The 14,422-nt window shown below is 38.0% G+C and overlaps 1 protein-coding gene across 1 annotated transcript in view; it reads right to left on the bottom strand.

Annotated features, from left to right (window-relative positions):
* The window catches only part of CLSTN2 (calsyntenin 2), a 333,066-nt gene that overhangs the window by 18,759 nt on the left and 299,885 nt on the right, over nucleotides 1-14,422 (bottom strand). Inside the window, exon 9 of the mRNA XM_029962672.1 lies at nucleotides 6,941-7,103. Coding sequence (XP_029818532.1) covers nucleotides 6,941-7,103 — 163 coding nt within the window. The remainder of the gene's footprint in view (nucleotides 1-6,940; nucleotides 7,104-14,422) is intronic.

The raw sequence follows: 14,422 nt of genomic DNA, 5'->3' as shown, positions 1-14,422 counted from the left end.
ATTAAATCAACCCTCATAAAGGGAAGATGGTGTCAACAGACTGTGGGAGGCATCCAGAGGAGCCATCAACATACATAATTATTCACTATAATGCTGTTCACTGCTTAGGCATTGTCAAAGTAGTATGCATCACAGTTTTCACTTGCTAAAATAATAACTATTTTCAGGACTGAAATTCTTCTATGCTGGTTCTGATTTCTTTTGCTGCCGGAATTATTTAGGTAACTAGAATTATGTGATAAAATTTCAAACACAGCAGATCAAACATAGAAGCAACCTATTTAATCCTAGATAAGTAGGTTGCAGATGACCATGTTACCTGGGGAGAGCTCAGTTGGGATGACTCCCTTACACACATGGAGGAAAATAAATGCTTCTAGTATACGTGTCACCTTGTTACAAACAGGTAGAGTCTCCCAGATGGCTAACAATTTAGGAGGGTTAAGAACTGCTGCCTGGCAAACACCTAATCCCAGACAGGAAGAGATTCTCTTAGATATAACATTGGAGAGTCCAGGGGAAATGGAAGAATCTCAGGGTTCAGACTTCATGGGGTTAAGGTGCTTCAGTAATGAAGCAGAGCCTGCTTCCATGACACTTTTGTTTTTCATTTTGCATTGAGTTGATATGAGGTGTGACAGAATTTGATTACTACCGAATTTTAGAGTTGTTGGTTTGACTCCAGAGATGTAAAGTGGTCTTTGGATTTACTCACCAGTCTCTAAAGAACAATCAGGCATGTCAAAACAAGTGACTTTATTGAGCTCACAGATTTTGTAGGCCTTTTGCCCTACCCTAATAATGAGCAAGTAATTATCAGGGCAGTCTAAGTCCAATGGGAAATGATGAATCAAGAGAACTTCCAACTGAGATGTGATTCTTAAGATATTACAGACACTGGTTACTATACTGAGCCAGATAATTAAAGAACAATCGATTATTCAGGGTCCCAACATAAAGATTGAAATGAATCTGGGAGCAGCTGCAAGACATTCTGGCTCTGAAGTCCTCAGTTCCCAGCCTCCAAATTTATGCCATCTTTTTGTTATGGCAGTTTAGGGAGCTGGGTTTAATTCCCAGACAAGCAGATTGGCTGTTAAACAGGATGAAACCTAACACAGATTTCAGAAGTCCCAATTAGTGGCTTGGGTTTTTATACTCCCAGAGCTTCTCAGCACAAAAAAGTTTTAGTGGTTTTTTTTTTTTAAATATTGCTTAGATAAAAATTACTCAGAAATTGCTCATCAAACATGGCACTATTTAAGTCTGCCCCTGCTCTGGGAAGATATCATAACCTGACAACCTCACACAGGCTGCTTTAGGCTTTAAAGCATTATCTGAAATACGACAAGTACAGAGAACACGAAGGGCTACCTGCTCTAAAGTATGCATATGCTGACCTATCCCTGTGCAATAGGTCCTTAAATCAAAAGCAGGTATAACTTACAGTATTGAAGACAATTTTTCTCAGGATAAGAAAAAAACTCCATAATCTCTCGAAATTAAGCCAATACATTTTTGTTATTTCCAGGGGAACTGCTGGAAATTCTGGCAATCACAGAAAAATGTTACAATCATATATCTCAGAGTAGATTGCAGTCCAAGTAACATTAATGTTGCCCAAAAAGCTATATTCCTATTCTCCAAAAAACATTCTCATGCTGGTGTATAGTGTTCCCTGCAGAAATTCTATTAGATAAGGGGCATATATCTGGGCTGAACTGGTGACAGATTTGAATGCAAATTCAGCTCTCCAAGAAAACACACTCCTAAACAAAACCATTCACATCTGTTTGTATTTCTACTGCAGCTAAAATTCAGCAAAGATCTGTGAAGTGCACAGAAATCTGCTCCATCTTTGTTTTGAGGAAGACAATACAGCAAGAACACTGCTGTACTTAGGGAAGCCTCAGTACAGAGATGTTCAGCATCACATTATCTCAAAATCCACCTAGGTGCTCTTGCATTAATTTCTTTGCTTGTATCACTCCTGAGAGGTCTCAGGTTTGTGCAATCTATGTCAGCCTCCAAGGCAGGATCCAATGATGTCAGATGTACAGTAGAGCTTATCTTTATCTGTTGATTATCTTAATTTCTGGGGAAAGTCCAAGGTTGAGTGATACATGCTGCTGCTACACTGCCCAGTTTATTTGTCTCTCCTTGATCTGATCCCTCTCCAACTTTTATGGTTCTTCTTGCCTTGAATAGTCAGTCAGTTCTCTGACTGTACTTTGTGATTTCTATGCCAGCAGAGGGCTGGCATACAAGGTTAATAAGGTTACTTCACAGAAGGACATTGTATGAAGCCTGGTTTCCTGTTTAGGTTAAAGAAAGAGGAAAGTGACAGGAGAATACAAAAGAAAAATAGAATAGAAACCAGAAATTACTTAGAAAACAGGAACTACAATAGCCTTCTGTTGTAACCATGATAACAGAGTTTGCCCATTGACAGGCTTCTCCTAAAGCCCTTCCCTGCACAGAGTCCAGCATAATTACACTGTGAGGCTCCAGCACTCTCAAATGAGTGGCATTATTAGAAACAGTGACTTACAGCCATGGTAAGCTACAGCATAACCTTGTGACAACTCATTAACTTGAGCCACTACTTTCCTGACAGTGCTTTAGGAATGATACATAAACTCCTTCCCTCCCCAAATGTGTTGTATGAACTCAAGACCTTATCTTTCCAGAGAAGCCGTGAGGAAGCCTGTTTTCAGCCTGTGCTACAAAAAATTATTAGACTACCAAATCACGTAACTTGTTCTCTTCTCTTGTCTGCTTTTGCCACTGAATGTATAGCAATAAAGGGATCAGAGTGGGAATCTATAAACCTTGGTTTAATGGAAGAAATTTCTCACTCCGTAAAAGGGTCCATTTGCTGTGTCCTCAGATAAACCGAATCAAAAACAATGAACTCGGAGAACTTACTAGGGTAAGCTCTTGTAGAGCACGCTCCAGGATAAGCTAATGATTTGCTTGTATTGCTTAGGAGAAGGAAAAAGGATTGCAAAAGCTAAAACAGAGAATAAGAGCAATTTTGTAGTAGATCAGGAAGTCTGATTCTATTTTTGCTGTGATGCAGATTTTTTTAAGTGAGCCAAGGAAGTGTCATCTACCCTCTTGATGCTGCACTTTATCCTCACAGAGACAGGGTAACTATTTTCTGCTGCAGAACTGTGTTACCTCCTTACTGTTTGAAAAGGGTTTGACCATCTTGAGCTAGAAGGGCAAAGCTAAAATATCCTTATTGCTAAAGAAGAAGAGAGTAGTAATGAGAACCAAAGCTGAGCCTGGGACAGTCCTCTCCTATCCCAATGGACCATGTCTGCTTCCAGCATCCATTCAGGGAGGTAGGGGCTCAGAGACAGTGCCAGGTCACACTTCCCACATGTTCTCTTTGGTGGCTCTTTTGTTCTGGGAAGCACACATGCATCAAGTCAATTTTGTCATTTAGATACCAAGAGAAAGAGTGATTTTGCAAAAAACGTTTCTTTCACTGTTAGAGACAGAACAGCACTTTGGCTTTAAATAACTTGACCTACATCAAAATCATGCCCTTGACAATCATCTGTGAGACCACTGATGTGACCAAAATTTTAAAGATGCTAAATTTAAGTTATATACTTAACCCTGAGTACCTGCAGAGAAAGCTGTCAAACTTTACCAGGGTACAGAAAGGTCTAATTTCAGGAACAGCTGCACTAACACTTCAGACTGTTCATTTTTGCCCTCAGTTAGCTCAGTAAGAGTCCAGTTTGCTTAGCTCTGTGGTCAGTATTAACCTTTTCCAGGCCTTGTGTCACTGAAATCACAGCTAAAAGTCAGGATTTGTTAAGTATGAAGGCTGGCACTCTTGGAGATGGGTTGCAACAGGTCCAGAAGTTTCTGTTTCTAGCTCTCACTGTTCCTGGGTCACGTGTAACTGAACCAACATAAAGTTTCGCCTAAAGATAATGCTTTAACTCCCACCCTCAAATAAACTACCCCCATTAATTTGTAGCAGTATTAAACATGACCTACCCAAAACAAAAAAACCAATTCACTCTATGCTAACCATTGTGAAGGACCCTAAATCAATGAGGTAGCTCTGCTTAGATCTTCCCTTAAATGAGGTACCTGAAGAAAGGACCAAGGTTTTTAAGTTAAAAAGGAAGATTATAGCACAGTAACATCCAGAACACCTAATTTTAATTAGATAAAATGGATATTGATGATGCTAGAACAAACTGTACAACTTTCCTCATGCCCAGTGTGTCATTAGATTTGGGAACTATTCCCCAGGCTTGGTTTCAGGTAATTAGGTGACTTCCTGGGCTGCAGTAAACTTTACCCAGTGCCTGACAGACCCTAGCAATGTTCTCTTCTATCACCTTCAAAGCCTGGCTTTCTGCTTGTTCAGCCATCTTCACACTCTGCTTGTCTCCAAGACTCTACTCTTCAGGAAAAGGCTAATTTTTCCTCCTTTTAGGAGAGTTTCAGCACTCAACTCACATTATTTAAAGAAATTTTGCATAAAATCAGGAACAAACATATCAGGCACACTTTTTACACTGCCGAGACAAGGGTAAAGATGTAGGAGAGATTTGCATATTCCACCTTGAATGCTGACACAAAAAACCCCCAAACCAAGGTATAGTGAGCAGATCATAAGCTAAAGTTCAAATATATCACATAAGCCTGAGAGATTGCACATTTGGTTTGTTTTCATGTTATGGTCAGGAGAACAGCACCAAACTTAAACTGCTTTTATATTTCACTTGAACAGCTGAAGGTAGAGATAAAAACTAACCTAACTTTTCGTAATGGATGCTATAAACAAGGCTATAAAAGTCAGAAAACAGTTACTCAGGCATTGAAATATTAATAATAGGAAATAATAGTCTCAAAGAAAAGCATTCTCTTTCCATGTCTAAGATTCCTGCATGATATAACTGTGAGAAAGACAAGGAGGTGGTGCAAGTAGGATACTCACTATGTAACCTCAGGATGAGTACCAGTGTAAGTGATGAAAAGACCAGGGCTCAAAGAGTTACGAGAGTTACTCAGAGGATACTCAGTCTCCTAAAGAAATAATTTCCAGTTTCCAGACCAGAACTAAAACTTTTCATATTTGAAAGGGTAAACCCCTCATAGCAGTAGCAGATTTTCCTATCAGTGCTAACAGAGTAAATGATAATTCTTTTTCCCCTTGATTTTTCATTGTTCTCTAAATACACTCTTCCTGCTCCCTGCCAGTTCTTAAGCTGCCCCACAGTCACAATGACTTACATTTTGCTGTGAGCAAATCAGAACTGGTGTGTTAAAAAATAAAAGGAACATTCCTTATTCTGCTTTATTTAGTTGTGCCAGTGCTTTGATGAAAAGGGAAGGAGGCAATCTTGGCAAACCAGAGCTAGAAACTTCTCATATCCTCTTAACAAGGAGCCCCCTGAATGGCTTATGACACCAAAATCACTGCATGTTTTACTAAAATAAATCATAGATTGTTGTTAAGCACTTTTATAATGTTTGAAATTGTAATTGTTTAGACTATTTTTACTGGATAAAACGTATTATGCTAAGTAGACCTAGTTGACAGTTTCACAGAAAGTATTTACAATCAAATTACTTATTTGACAGCCTCTTTCTCCTGAAATACACGGATTTTGAAAATTATAATTTTGAATGGAATAGATTAGTTTTGTATATTGAATAATTACTCTTTCACAGACTAAAATAAAGGGCTGAATCTTATTAACCAAGTGACTTTCCACACCACTCATCTAAAATCGTTTGAAGTGATCAAAACAAACTTATCAAAAGATAAGCTTTGTCAAAAGCAGTATCTTGAAATCTTGTTTCACATGAGCATTAAAAGTTCATCTTTTCGCCTGACACATGAGTTTATCAGAATCTTTAGCACACTATCTTAGCTAAATCTTGACATTTTCATGAGGTGGAAAATCTGTTTCTACTTTTCATGAGTTCCAATTCTCTCACTATTAAAAGAGCAATAACACAATCTTGCAGTAAATATTAACAGCAGCAATAGGTGCATTTTCAGTAGTTTAAATAATGTGTTTCGCCAAAGAGGGAGAAGAACCTTATCCTGAATGGTTATTCACTAAGCCATCAAATTATTCAAGGCAAAGATAAAAATGTTTGAAAACAATTGCAACTTTCTATTCATTTAACAGCTTACATACTAAATATAGCCTATGCTCTAAACATATTGTAAGCCTAGATGAGAAGTTTTGCCTTAATTTCTTCTCTTGACAATTTGTGATAAGAGACAGAACTGCAAAGGGAACAAGATTATCATTGTTGTATTCAGTGCAGCACTGTGGCAAAGGAGTGGATTCCCACCAATACTGAGACTTCTGGGAAAAAAATCACCCAAAACACTAAGGACTGCTATTAGAGAGTGATAAAAACACAACGCGTGCGTGAAAGAAGATACAAATAATGCACAAAAATATTTAGGTAGACCTATGCAGAAGAACCTGCTATAAATATGAAGCAAGGGATTAAAGTAAAATTTTTTTAGCATGCTTCCTGAGAAATGCTGATTTTTCAGAAGGCAACACTCAATCATTATTCACAGCCTCTATGGCATTTGCTCATGTCTGGAAGGAACTGAATTTACAAATGACATTTGCATTTGGTAACTCTGGAACTTTGATTTTAAAGTACTACACAAATACTACCTAGAGAAAAAAAATCAAACAGGTCCAACTAAAAGAAAATTCATGCAAGTCAAATTTACATCTGTCAGCTATTCATCCCAGTAAACTACTGGCCAAACCAAAGTTCTGGTTTCTGAAAAGTTTGATAGATACTTCACGTTTTATATAATCAACCTTTTAGTAATTTATTTACTATGCAATCAGCAAGAAAAATAAGATTATTTTTTGTTCTGAATTACTAATTCCTAATTGCCTGTTATTTGCTGTCACATTACCTTGCCAACAAGCCCCGACCGTGAGCTGCATGGCAATGTGGGAGGGGTGGATGGGCCAGTCATTGGTCACCAGGTAAGGTTCATACGTGGTTCCATCCATGTACAGTGTAACAACAGGAAACTCCACATTGACAATGTAGTAATGCCACTCTTTATCACATATCTGAAAGACAGAATGCAAGAAAAATGTTATTTAGCACTTAAGGTGACTAATTGTTATATCCCATATGTTTTTTAATTGTGTTGTTTCAAAATTTCACTCATGGAAAAGAAATAACACTATTGTAATTTATACATCTCTAACATTAATGAAACCTAAAACAGACAAACAAACAAAAAAATACTCGTGGTATACTTGAAGAATATACAGAGGCATCTTAAAATACACTCTTTGAAAACAAGACATGGATAAAATAGAAAAATCAGACAATTCGGTATTTGCTCAGTATTTTCAGTATCAGATTCTTAATGTCTATATCCACTTTTAAGAATATAAAATTTTGTGTAAGAGACGCTTACTTAGGACGTATCAGCATAATTACTGAAGATCTCTATGAGCTCCAAATTAAGTATGAAAATATATAGCATTTAGTCACTAGATTGGTGAGTTCTTATCAATGATTGCCATTATCAGCTTATCACATTAGTACTTAGAAAGTCCTGTGCAGCACAGCAGGACTGCTGCAGTGCTACAAGGACCTCAGACACAGACAGCCCAGCAGTCCCTGTGTCCAACTGATCTGGGCAGGACACTCACATCTTCTCCCCGCTTCATCTTTTGGTCTCAAGCTTCTTGACAGATACTTGGGAAAATAAGGATATATATGGTTTCACTGATACACATCAGCTTTGAAAAGCAGTGGTCATATTTACAACACGCTTTCAACAGGACAGTATTAGTGTCAAATCTCGTATGAATTTCTGAGTTGGACAACCAGGGATTACTGCAAGATGGCCAAATTCAGTTTTTAGTTCAGAAATATACACCTAGATGAACCCAAGCCTCTAAAGAGGAGCCTAGTGTGTAAACATCAATGTCTGCCCAATTATTTTTTCCTTTGTTATATCTTGCAGATTGAAAAATTCAAAGGAATAAATCACATCAAATTGGTAGGATAAGTGAGCAGTTTTTAAACCAAAGCAATAGTTACAACAATGCTATTTTCAATTCTGGAGAGATACTTGTTTTGATGTATTAAGAAATGAAAGTGCTTGAATGCAGATATCCTTGCTGTTTCACAGAAGCAAACAGAAAAGTGATGTTTAAACATAACATTTTGTCCTTGGCCAGGTTAAGTGCTATCTGCTGCAATATCTGCCCTTTGAAAGCAAAAGCCAATGTTTTGTTCCAGAAGACATTTCAACAAGCACTTAATCACTTCTATTTCAAATGGATACATTTATTACTGCAGACATCATAGCTCCACAGCAAGAGATAAATGCAGCAAGGGGCTGCTACAGCCTTCCTTTTGTAAGCAGCAGACAGCACAAATGTTTTCTGAAGGTTAAATGAACTGAAACCAAAATTGAAAGTAAATAAATTGGAAGACTGAAAACCTTATTGAACAAACAGCAATCATGTATAGTATTCTGCAGCCCTCCTTTTCAAGGAAAAACAGCTTGCCAAGTCTCCTGACCTGACCATTAGCATGTGATGCATCACAGCCTCATGTGTCAGACATTTTATATAAAACAAAACAACTTATACACCTGATTTTGAGAGACCTTGTATGGAAAAAACTACAGGTATTAATATTTGACACTTTTCTGAGAACTATTTCATGCTATTTCTGTTTTGCAACCCTAAACTGCATCACTTGGGATGCCCCAAGTGCACCCCAGTGAGTGAGCAATCCTCCTCATATTTAATGAAAGCAAGAGCATGTTAATATAGCAAACCCAAACATTTTTGGACATTACATACACAAAGAACGTGATAATGTGTACTATGTAATTACTCCGTTGACTGATCATTAGGCAGTTACATTTTTCAAAGACAATGCTGCCTGGAAACACAAGATTACATAAAGTCCACACAATTCAAGCCTCCAGCAACTGTGCTCAAGTGCTTCCAAGAAAAATGGAGTTGTGCAACTGTGGATGTCCACACTAGAAAAGTATTTACTAACTTTATTTTTTCTGATACATTCCACCAAGTGATCTCTCAGTATATGTACTGGGCCCCAGTGTAAAATCAAATATTCTACCAGGAAGTAAAAATTTCCTTCAAAACTCTGGAATACATCCCAGTCATTCAGCAGCAGGTAGTATTTCATGGTTGGTCATTTCACAAGTAACAAAATAATGAAATAAATAATTGTGGTATGTAATTTGTTCTGCTGTCATTTCAGACACTTTCTTCACCTTCTAAACATAGGAAGCCAATTTTTACCCTGCATGCATTCCACAGTGGCAAAGAACGTAATATGAAGCAGTGAAGCCACAAAAAGAAAATTATAAAATATACTACACAGCAAATAAAGAAATTTTAATGTTCTCAAGTAAGAACTTTATTAAAAAAATCTAATTTATAAAGCTATCTTAATGAGATAAAATTACAGATTAGTAAGCTTGGCTTCCAAATACTGCTCGATGGCTCTAATCACTCTACCACGCCAGTGTCTGCCTCTCAAATGTATTAATCAAACCACAGTGAAATAAGACTGAAGTCTTAGTGCTGATTACAAGCCATTGCACTGGAATATGCTTCTATGAAACAGATAAAAACACGCTCCCTATAAATCTTACAAAGTAGGTGTTCCAAGCTTTTAGCATCTTCTAATTAAAAAAGTCAGGGATTTTTCTGTTTTATACTGAAAAGCTTGGGAACAGACTGAAACCTAAGTAGTTTGGTCTGAGAAGCACATGGTGCTTTGTTGGTCTGCAAAATGTCCCATTTTTTGGCTTTGTACAGAAGGGCTTACCATGCACATAAGGGAACATTTACTGCACAGTTCTTTAGTCTCACTCAGGTCAGCTTGGGCAGTACAGATCATTCACCTCTTTGGCTATATACACAAAGACAACCTGTGCTTCCAGAAGTGTTCCAGTGTCTCAGTGAGGAGCCATGCACACCCATCACCTTCTGACGAGCTTACTGAAAGCCCCTGAAGTAATTTCAGCAGCCCCTGAGTCTGCCCACGCCAACAGCTCTGTACGTCCTGCCAGCGCTGCCCAGTGTGCAGAGTCCATCCCTCTAGAGCTGGGAAAGCAGGCATTGCTTCCATCTACTGCTTCGTGTGACTGCTGGGGAAGTGTTCTCAGAATACACTCAAACATCCACAACAGAAGCAGCAAGGAGAAAAGCAGAGCAAAGGAAGCTCTCTGCTTACTGTAAATAGCACTACTTACTGCAGGTACGAGACACAAACTCCTTTCTGCCTGAGTGGTCTGAACCACTTGTTTGAAGAAAGCATCTTAATCTAATTCCAAAGAACAGAGCATGTCATTCTATTCACTTCTTTATGCCTTTTGTAGCCTCTTAACACACTCTGAACCTCTCATCTCTATCCTTAGTCATCATTTATAAGACAACTGGGCCTAGTTTAGGCCCCTTTATACAAGAAATACTCATATAAACTGGAGTGAATTCAGAGGAGAACCAAAAAAATAGTCAGCTCTTGCCATGTGAGGAGAGGTTGAAGGAAATGGGCTTGTTCAGCCTGGAGTGGGGCAGCATCAGGGGATCGGTCACAGCAGCCTTGCAGTGCCAAGGGAGGAGTTACTGGAGAGGCTTTTCCAGGTGTGCTGTGACAAGGGAACCATGGACATTCACTGAAAACACAGCAGGTTCAACCTGGATATAAATTGAAATTCAACAGGTTCAGGATGTAAAGTCAGCCTTGTGGACATTCAGGCAGCGGAGCAGGCTGCCCAGAGAGGTTGTGCCTCCACCCTTGGATATTTTTCAAGGGCTGGTCCAAGCTCACAGCTGCCCCAGAGACCTCCTGTGATGTCTCTTCCTAGCTAAATTACAATTCTAATTCCATAAATATCATTGTGCTGAAGGCAACACTGTCACTCTGATGTGACTTTTTTTTTTCGAAATGGGAGATATTCAAAGCCTCTTAGCTACAGGAATAAGGTTCAAATTCATAAAATTCAGGCTTGCTATCTTGCAGGTGACTCTTGTAACCACCAGGCCATGAGGTACAGCAGCAACACTACCACAACTCCATATTCCTCTGGCCATAGTTTGAAAAAGAAAAACCAACCCCTCAAAAGTTTTTGAAAGGTGCATATAGATGTCTCCGTGTCTGATGAGCGATGATTTTCTTACATAGACAACTCCTCTCATGACATATTTTGAGGAGGTTATGTGGGCATTATTTCTACATGTACATTCCACTATGTTTTAAAAAACTGGATGTCATTTGTCATTGATGTTGACATGGACAATTATGAATCAGATCCTCTTATTAGAATGACAAATGTTTAAGACTTTTTTTGAATTTTGCACTCGTTTCACATAAAGATTAAAAGATATTGTGTCTTTATACCAGCTTTGATAAGAAGTAAGAGTCTAGAGAGTAAGGAATAAAATTTGTACATTCCTTTTGGCTACTCTGATGGACTGCACGAAGGGCACATATTAGAGGTGTTTGTAACTGCATAAAATGAAGGAAAATCCTCTTCCAAATTAGCTTCATGTTTTTGGAAAACCTGTGCCTGGGTGGAGGCAGAACAAATTCTGGCTAAGCAAGGCCTCTGAAAACTTGCTATGTCCTACCCCACAGATGTTGTCACTTCCTTTGTTCCACTCTTGCTTTGCCAGCTTTAAAGTACTTCTCTTCTGCTGATGGCTCACTGTTAATGTGAACTAGGAGACTCATGAGAATAAGAACTGAACTGTTTTGCAAAACAGATTTTTAAAATTCCATTTTAGAAATAAACCATCCCACATACTAAATTCTCTATGGAAAAAAAAGATCCCAAATTACTGGTTTACATCAATCACAATATTTCCACTGTAAACTTACTTCAGAAATAAAAGAGAAAACAAAATAAAAAACCCCCGCAAGCAAAAAGGCGAAAGTACAAACAATTTCATTTAAAAATACTAAAATGCCTTCACTCCTAACTGGAGTGCTCTTTTCCAACTTTCATCATGGTTTGGCTAGTATCAGCAGAGTGGGAAACACTTCAAGTTATGCTAAGTTTTCTTTTCTGAAAGCATTTTCCATTTCAAGTATTGGCAAACACCCCCTCAACCCCATTGCACGCACCTGTTCAAAATATGTACAGCCTTTATACCAAAACCTTCAACAGTGGAACAGTGTCCTTATTTGCCAGCATTTCTCCATAGAGCTGGGGCAGGTCACCATTTGTAAATACACAGAGAGAAGTCAGGCTCTGCATTTTTATCTCACTTCACTAAACAAGACAACAAATGCAGGGAATCTCCCTTTGATCTAATTGTTAATGGCATTAACAGTACCCACCCAGCCACAATCCCTAGGTCAACCCCCTGCCTTGTTCTGAAAGCAGCCACATGCTTTGAAAATTTGCTTCAAAGCCTGGCACCCATAACCCTGGTTCAGAGCACAGAGCAGATGGTATTTGGATGGGGAGAGGGATATTATTCTGAGTTTAAAAAAATACCATGTTATTCTCTTCATCTCCAAAATAATCCTTCTGAAAGAGCTTTGTAAACCTTTACAGAACTTGGCATTGCTCTCCTTCTGTTAGTTCCACTAATTTTGGTACGGTTTTTATATACTTTGAGATAACAAAATATTTTTATTATATAATTTTGGACATATTTTTATAACACTGAGAGAAAGCACTGCACTGTTTTCAAACAGAGCTCAAAGGAACAGACCTAAAGGTTCTGGAAGACTGTTTCACTACACCTTGAATTGGGACCAAGGAATAGTATCACTGTAAGCAAAGAAGCCTAAAGAAGACGCTCATTTGGAAACAACTGGCAGTGCATTTCAAATAAAAGTGAAAAAGTTACATATATTTGCAATTTTTAAAAAAAAAACTTGTATATTTACATATGCAAATTCAAAAAAATTAAGCATTTTTGGCAGTCGAGTCACTGTGCACAAGATTGGTGAGTTTAGCATGAAGGCAACCCACAGGTGAGCACAGAAAGGCCTCTGCTCTCCCACTCTGGAGTTTCTAAGGATTGTCTCTAAAACAGGATCTTTAAAGACATTGAATGAGCTTTTATCTGTTCTTTTAGAAACTCATTTATTACCTTAATTGTTTTCCTAATGTCAGTTGTCACCCACAGACTTCTACAATTAAGGCATGTTAGTGTAAAAAAAGGAAAGAATGTACCTTGGGGCATTGCTTTTGCTCTAACTGCTGCTTTCTGTTGATTTCTTCTGATAAATCTTTGCCTTAAATTTCAGTAGCTGAGCTACCTGCAAAAGCTGATTAAGTGATATAGGGAAATAAGTTACACAGTTGAGGTTTTTTAGTTCTTTTTCTCAGTCTATAAACTTCTGTGATTTCTTTTTTTTTTAATTATTCTAACACCACCAAGAAAAAAAGATTCACTGCTAAAAATGTCCTAGACTTGTAGACTTCAAGTATGTAATTCAGATATTCAGTATTAAGGATGGGCTTGCTTCACTGTAAAGCTGGGTTATCTAGTGCATTTCTGTTTTCTGATATAATGAACAAAAAATTATTTCTGCAGGGAATATGTAGTCTTCAAAGTAAAAGTTTGCTTTTGGGAGAATCAACAAATATATACTTGAAGTTGGCTTTGTGCTACAGTATAGTCTGCCAGCATATTCATTTTGGGGAAGAGCTTTTGAAAATAAACAAAAGCAAAGTGTGAACACTGACTAATCAAATCCATCCAGGAATATAAATTGCTATATCTTGTAGCATTATTTATTCTACCCCAGTAATAGGCTCTGTGCATTAGGACAGAGATTTGCCACATGTTTGGGCATTACTCAATCTAAGCATTGCTAAACTGAAAAGGATTAAAACATCTGCAGGAAAGGGTCTGGATATTCTTGACCACTAAGTGGAGCTGTGCAGATTGCAAATATGTCTCCAATATCTGCACAACCTCTTCAGACAACTTTAAATAAAGCTTGAAAATATCCATATTATGTACTGGGTTGTTTGTTTTCTGGTTTTTTTAATAGTCTCTTTGGGTTTCCTGTTCTACATTTATCCTTTAGAAGCTCCTTCACATGACACTTTTTTCCCCCTTGTCTGTAAAATCAATATACAATGTCTCTGAAGTGACAACAGATACAGTATGTAGGTAGTTAATTAAGGGAGGATGGAAGAAAAATATACTGTATATGGGAAAAGAAGGCATCAATATACTCCCACCAGTTACCAGGTGATACATCAAAAAGCATCATCGGAATCTACCAGTTCAGTCTTTTGTCCACAAGAATATTGCTGCATACTTAATCTCCACATAAAACTTTCAGTTTGAACCCTAGCCCTGCTCAAATGTGATCACAGAGTCTCTCTCAGCAAGTTGCTGAATTCTGACAGCTG

This window comes from Manacus vitellinus, unplaced genomic scaffold (assembly GCF_001715985.3).
Source record: "Manacus vitellinus isolate BGI_N305 unplaced genomic scaffold, ASM171598v3 scaffold_49_pilon, whole genome shotgun sequence".
Lineage (NCBI taxonomy): Eukaryota > Metazoa > Chordata > Aves > Passeriformes > Pipridae > Manacus > Manacus vitellinus.
This window is presented reverse-complemented; position numbering and strand designations above follow the sequence as displayed.